This window comes from Pyrus communis, chromosome 6 (genome assembly GCF_041283825.1).
Source record: "Pyrus communis isolate YQ-2024b chromosome 6, ASM4128382v1, whole genome shotgun sequence".
NCBI classification, from domain to species: Eukaryota; Viridiplantae; Streptophyta; class Magnoliopsida; order Rosales; family Rosaceae; genus Pyrus; species Pyrus communis.
In genome coordinates, this window is record NC_142570.1 from 4912457 (window position 1) to 4925448 (window position 12992).

The 12992-nt window shown below is 38.7% G+C and overlaps 2 protein-coding genes across 2 annotated transcripts; one reads left to right on the plus strand and one right to left on the minus strand.

Moving 5' to 3' along the window:
- Positions 1 to 1851: 1851 nt before the first annotated feature.
- On the plus strand, positions 1852 to 3877 carry LOC137709780 (cytochrome P450 71A9-like). The gene is made up of 2 exons (XM_068448764.2): positions 1852 to 2808; positions 3069 to 3877. The coding sequence occupies exons 1-2, from the start codon at positions 1912 to 1914 to the stop codon at positions 3678 to 3680; spliced, it is 1509 nt and encodes a 502-aa protein (XP_068304865.2). The 5' UTR covers positions 1852 to 1911; the 3' UTR covers positions 3681 to 3877.
- Positions 3878 to 10627: 6750 nt separating this feature from the next.
- On the minus strand, positions 10628 to 12448 carry LOC137710164 (uncharacterized). Its single transcript, XM_068449113.2, has one exon. It carries the CDS (start codon positions 12446 to 12448, stop codon positions 10628 to 10630), a length of 1821 nt encoding a protein of 606 aa, XP_068305214.2.
- Positions 12449 to 12992: the final 544 nt, after the last annotated feature.

Genomic DNA, 12992 nt, shown 5'->3' on the forward strand with positions numbered 1-12992 from the left:
TTGGTTTTAATTCTATTTGGCATGCTCGCAACACTATTCGTTTTCATGAGGAGGTTGTTTCCATCAATTATGTTGTAAGGTCTATTAAATGTCAACTCCTTGAAATTGATTCTCTCAATTCCGGTTGTATGAAGAATTCTATGGAAGAGCTTTGCATCTTCATTCTATTGGTGTTCGTGGTCGTCAAGGCTCCAAAAATTATTGAGGTGTTGTGGCGCCCACCTTCTCAGTCTTGGATCAAAATGAATAATGATGGTGCTGCAAGAGGTTCCCCTGGTGTGGCTGCATTTGGTGGTATCTTTTGATATTTTACGGGTAATTCTCTTGGTTGTTTTGCGGGTTCAATAGGCTTGGCCTCTTCTTTGGATGCTGAACTACATAATGTTATTCATGTTGTATCTTTAGCTTAGGATAAAGGTTGGCATTCCTTATGGATTGAATGTTACTCCTCACTGGTTGTTCATCTTCTGTCTTCATCCTCACCTTCCTTGACATCTATCCCATGGTGGCTTTAGGTCAGTTGGCATAACTGTCGAGTTTTACTATCCTCCATGAGGGTTCAAATTTCTCATATTTTTAGAAAGGGTAATCAAGTTGCTGATTGTTTGACCAATTATGGTGTTGATCACCCCGGTGTCCATTGGTGGGATTCATGCCCTCCTTGTGCTGCAGCTGCTTATTCTCATAACCTTTCTAAGCTTCCTTGTTATAGGTTTTGCTAAAAGTAGTTTTCAATTGTTGTTATGAATTCTTTAATGGTCTGAGTTTGGCCTCATGTCCCCCTTGACATATTGTATTTTTCTTGTTTATCAATAAATTCTCCTCAAAGTCTTTTCCCATGATAGCAATGTTGGAGTGGGATGGACTTTGTGGTCAAATATAAAAAATAAAAAATAAATAAATAAATAATTGTGAAACCATGGTGGGGCTCCTCTGGTTTTGCTGGGTTACTTATGTATTGTGAAACCTTTCTATCTCCCCCATTTCTCAATTTGTTGGTTGAAAGAGGATAAGCATTATCCATCTAAGTCCTTAAATTAAGAATTGCTAATCTAATCCCCATAACAAATCCAACACTTCAACCTATGTTCCTAAACTACAAGATAAACGATGAGCATCATCAATCTAAAATCAAAATCCAACACTTCGCGATGGCTGCGCCTTGGCTGCTGTTGCAACGTGAAGGGGATAAAGGAGGGAAAACACAAGAATGAAGAAGATGAGAGAGAGAGAGAGAGAGAGAGAGAGAGAGAGATTTATTAATTTTTAGGCATTAAATTTTTTTTTTTTTAATTTCTTAATTATAAATATTTAAGAAAAGTTTATAAATATTTTTATTTTAAAAAATAAAGTATATTTAGTAATTCATTTTATTTGTTAAGAAAATTAAATTAATGGCATATTTAGTATTATACCTTTTTTTTTTATTATTTCACACAGTCATAGCTGTTTTACATAAAAATTTACCAAACATTATCATACTCATTTTTTTTTCAAAAGCACTTTTACAAAAAAGTTTACCAAACATTCTACTGCTTTATTTCACAACTGCTTATTCTCACTGCACAGCATAAACAATTTTTTTTCAAAGCACAACAATACCAAACCAGACCGGTAATAGCTCTCAAAGAGAAATAGTTGTGCTATGTGATACCCCATTTTCATAAAATAAACTGTGAAGTTGAATTCTTGACTTTCTGGAATGTATCGCTCAAATATTTTGATAGGATTCTGTTAATATGAGGTAACGAGTGACATGCATCTTAGTTGCCATTGGACCATTTTCCATCAATTATTATCCACATTCCAGTTTAATATTTCAGCGACTTCTATGCATTAATATTTTAAATTTATATAGACAGTATAACTACTTATCACTCATATCCCTCTTTCCATCGGCAGAAATTAGCCATGGATTCTCAACTCCTCCTACTCTTTGTTTTCCTCATACCCGTTATTTTCTTGCTCTTGATCAAACACAGAAAGAAAAGTACTGCTTCTCAAGCAAGGAGACTGCCTCCTGGTCCCATGAGGCTGCCTCTCATTGGCAACCTTCACAAGCTCTCCGATGGCGGCTTACCACATCACGTCCTCGAGCGCCTAGCCGCCAAATATGGAGATCTCATGTTTTTACAACTAGGCTCAGTATCCACTCTAGTGGTCTCCTCATCTCATATGGCGAGAGAGATCTTCAAAACTCATGACCTCATTTTTTCAGGTAGGCCGGCCTTGTATATTCCAAAGAAGCTTAGTTATGATTGTGTTAATCTGACATTTGCTCCCTATGGGGATTATTGGAGGGAGGTTAGAAAGATTGTGATCTTCGAACTGCTTAGTGCAAAGAGGGTCCAAATGTTTCAGTCTGTGAGGGATGAAGAGGTCGGACTAATGCTCGAATCTATTGCGTATTCTAAGGGTCCGGTCAATATCAGTGAACTCACACTTGTCTTGGCAAATAATGTTGTGAGTCGTTCGGCGTTTGGTAGAAAGTATGATGATGGAGGAGAGATTGGAAAGAGCAGGATTCATGAGTTGCTTGAAGAGACAAGGACCCTGTTGGGAGGATATTGCGTGTCGGACTTCCTACCTTGGATAAGTTGGCTAAACAAGTTCAATGGCCTTGATCAAAAGTTAGAGAAGTGTTTTAAAGGCTTGGACAATCTCTACGACAGAGTGATTGAGGAACATCTTGATCCGAAAAGGCCTAAACCGGAGCATGAAGATCTTGTTGATGTACTCCTTCGAGTTCAGAACGATCCAAGTCAAACAATCGCCCTCACTAATGACCAAATTAAGGGTGTTCTAACCGTATGTTGCATTTTCTTTCTTCTTGCATTTGAACATATGTTACTGAATTGTTATTGTGATTTTTTTTCTTTCTTTTTTCAATTACTTCAACGATATCGTGTTGGCTTAATATACATTGTTAGCTCATTTCCAAACAAATTAAGCTTTTGGAGTCCAATAGTTGTTTAACAATTTGAATTTAAGATTTCTTCGTATGGTTTTATCAAATTAATTCAGCCGGCTTGGGAGACGGATGCTAATTGTGAAATCTTTTCTTGCAGGACATGTTTATTGCAGGGACTGATACCACATCAGCCACACTGGTATGGACAATGGCAGAATTGATTAGGAATCCCCGCATATTGAGGAAAGCACAAGACGAGGTGAGAGAAGTTTTGAAGGGAAAACGGAAGGTGGAAGAAACTGATCTGTCCGAACTCGTGTATCTAAAGTTGGTCTTGAAGGAGAGTTTTAGACTACATCCACCTGCGCCATTACTGCTTCCAAGAGAAACCTTAGAGAGTTGTACAATCGAAGGGTACGAAATTCCTGCCAACACAATGGTGTTTGTGCTTGCAAAAATGGTAGGAAGTGACCCTAAATGTTGGGAAAACCCGAAAGAATTCCTACCTGAGAGATTCATGGACAGCTCAGTTGACTACAAAGGAAACCATTTTGAACTTCTACCATTTGGCGCCGGAAGGAGGGGTTGTCCTGGTATGAACTTTGCTGCGAAGCTGATTGAGCTTGCGCTCGCCAATCTGCTTTATTGTTTCGACTGGGAACTGCCTCACAGGGTGAGAAGAGAAGACGTGGACATGGAAGAGGCTGCTGGCCTTACAGTTGCCAAGAAAGTTCCTCTATTTCTAGCTTCTCGACCTGCATATCCTTGACAAGTTATGTTGCCCAATAAACATGCCTCATCTGTTGTTAATTTTGATGTCCTCAAGTCAAATAACCTATGATGTCACGAACTTGAACTTCAAGTTTAGGAATTAGTATTGTTTGATTAAGGCGTGTAAGAAATTAGCCTCCTGTCATGAATAAGACATGTATTGTATAATACAAGAACTCATTTCTTCTCCAGAAAGTTCCTTCTCTATTTTATATTTGCTTGTCAATTGTCATTGTTTCGTCTTCATCATGCTCTATGCAACAAAAGAAAAATGTATATACACTAGGCTAATCAACTAAGTCAACCTGTATCATTGTCCTCGAACATAATTAGTCATCAAACACGGCAGTTTGAGGTGAAACCTTGGATCTGCAATTAATACTAGTAAGAAATGAAGCAGCGGAACTTCAATGTTTACACACGTAATGGGCGTTGTAAGCTAAAGTAGGAACGAAACATCAAAGCAAACAGCCTGTATTATTTTCCAGGAGGATCTACTAACTGAAAAAAAAATTTATACTAGCGTTAGATAAAATGAATATATTGATTTTCAAGGATTGAATTGTATTTCACTTCTATATTCTTTTACAATTGTACAGCAATATATAAGAGGATTAACCTCTTGCTCCTCTTGCTTTACGCCACAACAGGTGGCTTAGGAAAAAATAAAATAACAGCCCCTTGAATTAAGGGAGTTGATTAAGGGAGTTGACACCCTTGAATTAAGGAAGAAAGCACCCTTGTATTACGGAAAGCACCCTTGTATTACGGAAGTTGTCTGGCTTAGGAAAAATAAATAACATTCCCTTGAATTAAGGAAGAAAGCGACTTCCAATACTCCCCCTCAAGCTGGATCCAGAAGGTTTATGGATCCAAGCTTGAACAGAAGCCATTGAAACCGATGAGAAGCCAAGGGCTTGGTGAAAATGTCGGCCAACTGGTCGAAGCTTCGTGTATACCATGTCTGAATTACCTGCGACTGCACCTGTGCCCGAACGAAATGACAGTCAACCTCAATGTGTTTCGTTCTTTCGTGAAACACAGGATTAGATGCTATATGCATGGCTGCCTGATTGTCACAGAATAAGGACATAGGAAGAGTTGCAGGAAATCCTAAATCACACAGAAGACCCTTGAGCCAGATCAACTCACACGCAGTGGAAGCCATTGCACGGTACTCAGCTTCGGCACTGGATCTGGCGATAACAGTTTGCTTTTTACTTTTCCAGGTGACCAAGTTTCCACCGACAAATGTACAATAGCCGGAGGTGGACTTACGATCGATTGCGTTGCCTGCCCAATCAGCATCACAATACCCTACGACTTGAGTGTTGTCATTCTTCCGCATGATGATACCACGACCCACTGAACCTTTTAAGTAGCGTAAGATCCGTTTAACCAGAGTCAAATGTTCAAGAGTCGGGGAGTGCATGAATTGGCTCACAAGACTTACAGAATAGGTGATGTCAGGTCTAGTGATTGTGAGGTAGATCAATTTTCCAACCAATCGCTGATAATGGGTGAACCATTTTGAACTTTTACCATTTGGTGCCGGAAGGAGGGGTTGTCCTGGTATGAACTTTGCTGCGAAGCTGATTGAGCTTGCGCTCGCCAATCTGCTTTATTGTTTCGACTGGGAACTACCTCACAGGGTGAGAAGAGAAGACGTGGACATGGATGAGGCTGCTGGCCTTACAGTTGCCAAGAAAGTTCCTCTATTTCTAGTTGCTCGACCTGCATATCCTTGACAAGATATGTTGCCCAATAAACATGCCTCGTCTGTTGTTAATTTTGATGTCCTCAAGTCAAATAACCTATGATGTCACGAACTTGAACTTCAAGTTTAGGAATTAGTATTGTTTGATTAAGGCGTGTAAGAAATTAGCCTCCTGTCATGAATAAGACATGTATTGTATAATACAAGAAATCATTTCTTCTCCAGAAAGTTCCTTCTCTATTTTATATTTGCTTGTCAATTGTCATTGTTTCGTCTTCATCATGCTCTATGCAACAAAAGAAAAATGTATATACACTAGGCAAATCAACTAAGTCAACCTGTATCATTGTCCTCGAACATAATTAGTCATCAAACACGGCAGTTTGAGGTGAAACCTTGGATCTGCAATTAAAACTAGTAAGAAATGAAGCAGCGGAATTTCAATGTTTACACACGTAAAGGGCGTTGTAAGCTAAAGTAGGAACGAAACATCAAAGCAAACAGCCTGTATTACTTTCCAGGAGGATCTACTAACTGAAAAAAAAAATTATACTAGCGTTAGATAAAATGAATAGAAGCAGTAAAAACTAACTATAAATTAAGCCTTAATAATCAGGAGTAATGAATATGATCATCACATATTTGTAGATCAATCCACCACAGCCAGATTCTGGTATTCTTCTTCAGAGATGACGGCTTCCATGACATGCTCTGCATTAATTTCTCCACCATAGTCCAAGAACGATTTGAGCAATTATTGGAGAAGCCACTCAATATAGTTTACCCCTGTTGTATACAAGGCATCCTAAATTTCTTCCATTCGAAATCAAGCCCCGACATATACACCAAAGCACCAAGTGTGGCACCACATCGCGATACCCTTTCTCCTCAAACTTCCTCTTTGTTTCCTCATAACCAATCTCCAGATTATCCTCATGGCAAAAGTCTTGGTGACTGAAAACAAAAACCTTCTTAATCATCTGCTCTAACTCCAAATTCTCGTTCACGGCTACTTCCAGAATTGAATCAAACACCTTTATATAATTAAGAAAGCAGCAGTCTGTGCCTCGAAGGTCCATCTTCCTCACAAACTCACACTTGGACTTAAGATCACAGCCTTGTACCAAATGTATCTGAGACGAGTACTAAGTGTAATTGATCACCTTTCCTTTCCACGGCCCTTCATTCAACTCGGACACCAAAAGTCCTAAAGCCAGCGTTGTCATATTCCCCGAAGTATCTAATATCCATTACGGTTGTCACACATAGCCAGACGGTGTTTCAGCTTACCTTACTTTTTCATGTCCTCCACCATTGTCTTCCACTGAAGCTCAGCCAATTCCCCGACATTGGGATGATCCGCAAAGGCAATGATCTGGTATATGTTACCAAAGTGGCACTGATGATGTGGGTAAAACTTCTTCGCGATGCTTTCGAGGAGCAGAGTGGCACTGATGATGTGGGCGTCCATGGAGTTTTCGGAAAAGCAATTCCATGCAGCGTCAGTTATCTCAAAACCCAAGCAGCATCGATCATCATCATCAATATCGGATTGCATCAATTTTTGCTTCAATATTTTAATATCAGACTTCAAGTGTTCCACATAAACATCCGTATCCCTGTCGTGTAACAACTTATAATTCGGGTCGCGCTCATACCTCTCAATAGCCACAGTGGCTATCAGGGCTGGCCTTGAGAAATTGGGGCCTAGGCGAGCTTTCGAGTGGGGGGTTCTAAAGTTCTTTGATACCCAACTCATTGTACATTTATATGTATAAGAAAAGGTTTTGCTAAATACATGAAGAAGTTCATTTCTACATAAAAAATCATTAGAATTCATATTCAAAGAAGAAAAATATGCAAACATTACTTAAATATAGACACTTGACAAGTGAATACTCCAAATAACCAAAACTAGTTAGGAAGCAAAAGTAACCAACCTTGTTAAGTGCACCCATAATCCATTTATCTTTTTGAAGGGATTTAATCACTTTATTAAGTGCATCCACAAGTTCGAATTTTATAACTGCAAAATAGACACTTGACAAGTGAATATTCTAGTTTCGCATAAATAATACGCATTAAAATAAACAAATCATAAACCTAGAATCGAAAATCCTAATTATATTTACAAACACAATACCCACAAATTAAATTATAGAATAAAAAAAAAAGTAGAAGAGAAGAGAAGCATTGATCGGGTACCTGACCTCTGTAAGTGGAGTGGGAAAGAACCAATTCGCAAGCGCAGACTTGCTACCAGTATGCTATGCTTTAAATTCCCAAAAAAAAGTTGAATTGTTGCTGAAGTTTCACCCCATCGAAGACATTTTATACGCCAAGTTTCAAGAAAATTATATGATTTTATATTTAAATATTTTATTAAATTTAAACTCTAAAAAAAAAAATATATATATATATATATATACACACACACATATTTAAAAAGAAATATTTTTTGGGGCCCCCCTCCCCACCCAAAACGCTGCACGGCAGCAAGTTCCAAAAAAATATTTATAATTTCATATTTAGATATTTTACTCAAACAACAAAATTATATATATAAATATATATAGAAAATTATGGTTGGACTCTAAAATTCTCATTCTACATTCTAAACTTTCTATATTTTGAAAAAAAATATATATTTATGAAGAGTGTAGGATGAGATTTTTGAAGTATCAATAACACTTCCCTATATATATAAAATTTGGAGACCCCCCCCCCGAAGTGGGGTCCTAGGCGGCGCCTCCTCGAGCTACCCTCAGGCCGGCCCTGGTGGCTATTTCTGCTAGGCTTTTCTCTTGAGAATTACCACTACCAGCAGCAATCACTTCTTTATCCCTCTCCTCCTCTCTCGCCCTTCTAGACAGAACTACAAAATCTCAGCAGGGTCAGTAAAACACCCAAACGACACGACAATAGAAGGGATGGTGCACAATAGAGTCTTGGGGTGGTTGTAGTAGAGCCAGTACGCCGCCATTCAAATGCTTCCTAATAGAATTTTCACCTCGTAGGTTACAAATGAGCGTGAGGGTGGTTAGGGGATTGTGGGACCAGGCGAGCGGCAGCAGGCTGCAGCTGCTTCAGATACATACGGGTGGCCTCCACTTCAGCCGGGCTGACTTTCTCCGGCTTAATGACGATGAAAAAGAGATCAGCACAGGGTTTACCGGTGCTAAACAAGCCAGTAATCAAGCCAATCGTTGGGATCGGATTTGGGGATGTTGTCTTGGGTCTCCCATTGTTGAAATTGAACTTGGCGGCCGCCAATCTATGTGTTTTTGATTCGGGCCGGGGAGGCGAAGGAGCAACACTAGTTGTATAATTAGAAGCCATAAGTTTGTGAGTTGTGAAATTTTGTTTCCATGGCTCCTGTGTGCTCTCCAAATTGACAGGAGTGTAGCCATTTTTCAATGTTTTCTTCTTGATAACAATGAACATGCTTATATAGCATGCATGCTGATCTTAATTAATTACTTGGACTCCAAGGTTCCTCTATTTGATGTGGTGGAATTTTCATCTTAGATGGTTTCTCTCGGTCAAGATAATATTTCTTTTCATTTAAAAAGAGATAAAAGTTTTGTATTAGTACTTTACAAAAATCCATAATACTAATTCCTGAAATTAGGGTTCAAGGAATTAAAGTTTCTCCTCTGTCCTTCCTCTTTCTGGTTCTATTTCAGATAGTCGAGTTCAAGTTTTGTTCTGATTGAAGAATTTGCAACGCTGTGAAGATTTAAACTTTCGCCCGCTGACCCGTTGTCGAACACTGTTGTAACTTTTAAGTTTGTAAAACTTCGTTGCTTTTTACATTTTTGGTAGATTTTTCGTTGCATTGTGTTTGCCAGGCGACTTACCCAGGAAATTAAATAGTTGTTATAACCTGAAATCACTCTTTCTGATAGGTTTTGAAATACTTTGCTCGGGGTTTCTTCAATTTCACGTTGAAGTTATGGTTGAGGACATGTGGTGATATCCGGGCACGGTGGAGACAATGGGAGGTCTAAATTCCACCTAAAAGTTTTGGTATTTCACTAAGGTCAAGTTTATATTTATAGTTGTATGATGCAACTCTAAGCTATTGGACCTCTGTTAGGATCAATTGGACTGCGTCTTGTTATTGCTATTCATTAGGTCTGTTACATATGTAATATTATTAGGCCCATCTATACCTTGAACGCTGTTAACTACATTGCAATGTTTGGGAATTGAAGGGAAAATCAAGAAGAAAGGATGAACAAAAAAATGAACACGGAGATATTTAGAGAGAGAGAGAAACAGAGAGTTTAGAGAGAAATATGATTTGTATTAACTAAAAGAATGAAGATTACAAACATAAGTCTAACAACTCTAACCAAATACTAACAAACTTGCTAACTATATTTCTAATTGTATTGCTTACTTGTACCCTTAATATGTTAACTACATTGCAATGTTTGTGAATTGAAGGGAAAATCAAGAAGAAAGGATGAACACAAAGATGAACACAAAGATATTTAGAGAGAGAAAAACAGAGAGTTTAGATAGAAATAGGATTTGTATTAACTAAAAGAATGAAGATTACACACTTTGTTTTTGTACTAGTAAGCCTGACAACTCTAACCAAATACTAACAAACTTGCTAACTATATTTCTAACTGTATTGCTGACTTGTACCCTTAATAAAGGCTACTATCTTTGGATGTATTTAAACCTTTTTTCTGATGTAAAGATGACTATGAATGAAATTATATGAATTTACTTTAGTTTATTCTACTTTTCTTGCATTTTCTTTTCCCGCACTTTCCTTTTCCAGTTATGTGGTTCAAATATGCCTTTGGCGAGAATCGAACCTAAGACCTCTCACTTACAAGTGAAGAGGAATATCACTAGACCGTAGTACTAAGTGGCTTATAGGTTTCTGATTTAAGTTAGTTGCTCTGATGCATAACATATTTAATTTCTATTTTATGAAAGGTAAATGAGGGTACAGCTTGTTCTATATAAGAAACAGCAGAATTTCAATGTTTATCACTATATAAGCATGCGATCTTAAGAGCATTTGCACAGCTTTTAGCATCTCTACAAATAATATTGCCATCATTAAATCATCATGTTAACCATAGATAATATGAATTAAAAACTAAATAAAATCAAGCCTCCTCACACCATTCTCAAAAAAAAAAAAAAAAAAAAAAAACTAATTAAAATGGATGACGGATGATCATCATAACTATATATGTAGATCAGTCCACTACAGCCAGCTTTTGATACTTCTCTTCGGAGATGGCGGCTTCCATGACATGCTCTGGGCCAATTTCCCCATCATTCTCTAAGAACAACTTGAGCAAGTTTTCGGAGAAGCCACTCAATATTGTCATCCCCGGTTGTGTCCACGGCATCTCTATCTTCTCCCATTCTAAGTAAAGATCTGGCATAAACCAAATCACTATGTGTGGCACCGCATCGCCGTACCCTTTTGCCTCAAACTTCCTCTTTATTTCATTATAATCATATTCCCATAAGGAATAAGCCTCATGGCTAAAGTGTTGCTTGCTGAACACAAACACCTTCTTGACCATCTGCTCCGGCTGCAAATTCTCATTCACTCCCAGTTCCAAAATCGAGTCAAGCACTTCCTCAATATAAAGATCGTATTTATCTGAGCCCTCGAAGTCCATCTTCGTCATAAATTTGGACTTGGACTTAAGATCATGGCCTTGTATCGGTTGTAGAGTTGAGTGCCAACTGACAGCATTTCCGTTCCATGGCTCTTGGGTCAATTCAGACACCAAAAGTCCCAAAGCCAGTGAGACCTCCCTCGCCTTTCCCCGTACGCATATTCTGCCGTCGTCACATACAGCCAAGCAATTGTTCATCTTGCCTTTCTTTTTCATGCCTTCCACCATTGTTTTCCATTGAAGCTCAGCCACTTCCCCAACATTGGGATGATCCGCAAAGGCCATGATATGATGTGGAAGCAAAGCACCGGGGTCAATCTTGGACTTGTCCGCTTTCACCTCCTCCAAATACGTCTCAATCTCGCAGGGCTTTCCTTGCTTATTTGGTCCACAATAGCCGGCCTTCTCCAAGGGCACCAAAACCTCCTTCCTGAGTCGACCTTCAATTTTTTTAGCGTATTGGGTGTCATCAATGCCTTGATATTCCGGATATGATTCTCGGGGAAAAAACTTCCTCGCAATGCTTTCACATATCAAAGTGGCATTGATGGTTTTGGTGTCCATGGTGCAACAGCCAGCAGCGTCAGTTATCTCATAGGCCAAGGAGTACCGATCATCATCATCAATATCCGATCGCTTAAATTTTCGCTTCAATATTTCCATACCAAATTTCAACTGTTCCACATAAACATCTGTAACCCTATCGTGTAACAACTTGTAATTCGGGTCACGCTCATACCTCTCAATAAACATCTTCGTCATTTCTGCCAGGGTTTTCTCTTGAGCACTACCACTACTGGCATCTGTCTCTTCTTCATTTTCCCTCCTCCTCTCCCGGCCTTCTAGAAGGAAGTACAAAATATCGACAGGATCAATAAAACACCCAAACGACACAGCAATAGAAGGGATGCTGCGCAATAGGGTCTTGGGGTGGTTGTGGTGGAGCCAATACGCGGCCGTGTCAAATGCTTCCAAATAGGATTTTTCACCTCGTAGATAACAGATGAGTTTGAGAGTGGTTACCGGATTGTGCGACCAGGCCAGCGGCAGCAGTTGTTTCAAATAAATACAGGTAGCCTCCACCTCAGCCGGACTTGCTTTCTCCGGCTTGATCACATTGAAAAAGAGATCAACACAGGGGTTACCGGTACTAAACAAGCCGGTAATCAAGCCAATCAACGGGATTGGATTTATGAATGTTGTATTGGGTTTCCCATTGTCGAAATTGAAATTGGCTCTGGAGAAAGTATGTGTGGGTAGTTTGAGCTCCGGAGGTGGAGGATCGACAAGAGTTGTATACTTAGGAGCTATTAGTCCTTTTACGAGTTTTGAAACTTTGTTGCCATGCCTTTGGTGTGCTCTCACAGCCGAGAGTAGTTTAGCCATTTTCAAAGCTTTTGTGATAACAATATGAATATGGTGTTTTCTAATATAGCAGCAAATGTTAATTAATTACTTGATATCCACGGTACCACTATTTAATAATATAGGAGCTGCTTAACTTTTTTAACCTTAATTCTAGGGATTAGTATCACGGATATTTGTTTCCTAATACAAAAATTTCTCTGATCTCACGCTCTATTCTAAAATATATCGGTGTACTAAAAAAAACAGAGCTAAAGTCACTCAGTACTATGGTCTGGTGGTATTCCTCTTTACTTATAAGTGAGAGGTCTTAGGTTCGAATCTCGTGGATGGCGAATTCCGTACCAAATTAGGTTGTCTATTGTGTGGGTTAACCGAACTTCCCTCCTCTTAGTATAAAATATATCAATGTACTAAAAAAAAAAAAAAACTAAGCTTCAAGGTATTAGAGTTTTTTTCTTCTTTCTCTCTCTTCCATTTTAGCCATTCTATTTGTTTCCTGTTGTCCATTGCCTTTCTTCCTCAAATATAATTATTAGGATATTGATGGCCTTCTTCAAACATA

Coding starts and splice junctions, on each gene's coding strand:
- LOC137709780 (XM_068448764.2), top strand. CDS start 1,912: ATGGATTCTCAACTCCTCCTACTCTTTGTTTTCCTCATACCCGTTATT. Junction 2,809..3,068: donor AAATTAAGGGTGTTCTAACC/GTATGTTGCATT, acceptor CTTTTCTTGCAG/GACATGTTTATTGCAGGGAC.
- LOC137710164 (XM_068449113.2), bottom strand. CDS start 12,448: ATGGCTAAACTACTCTCGGCTGTGAGAGCACACCAAAGGCATGGCAAC.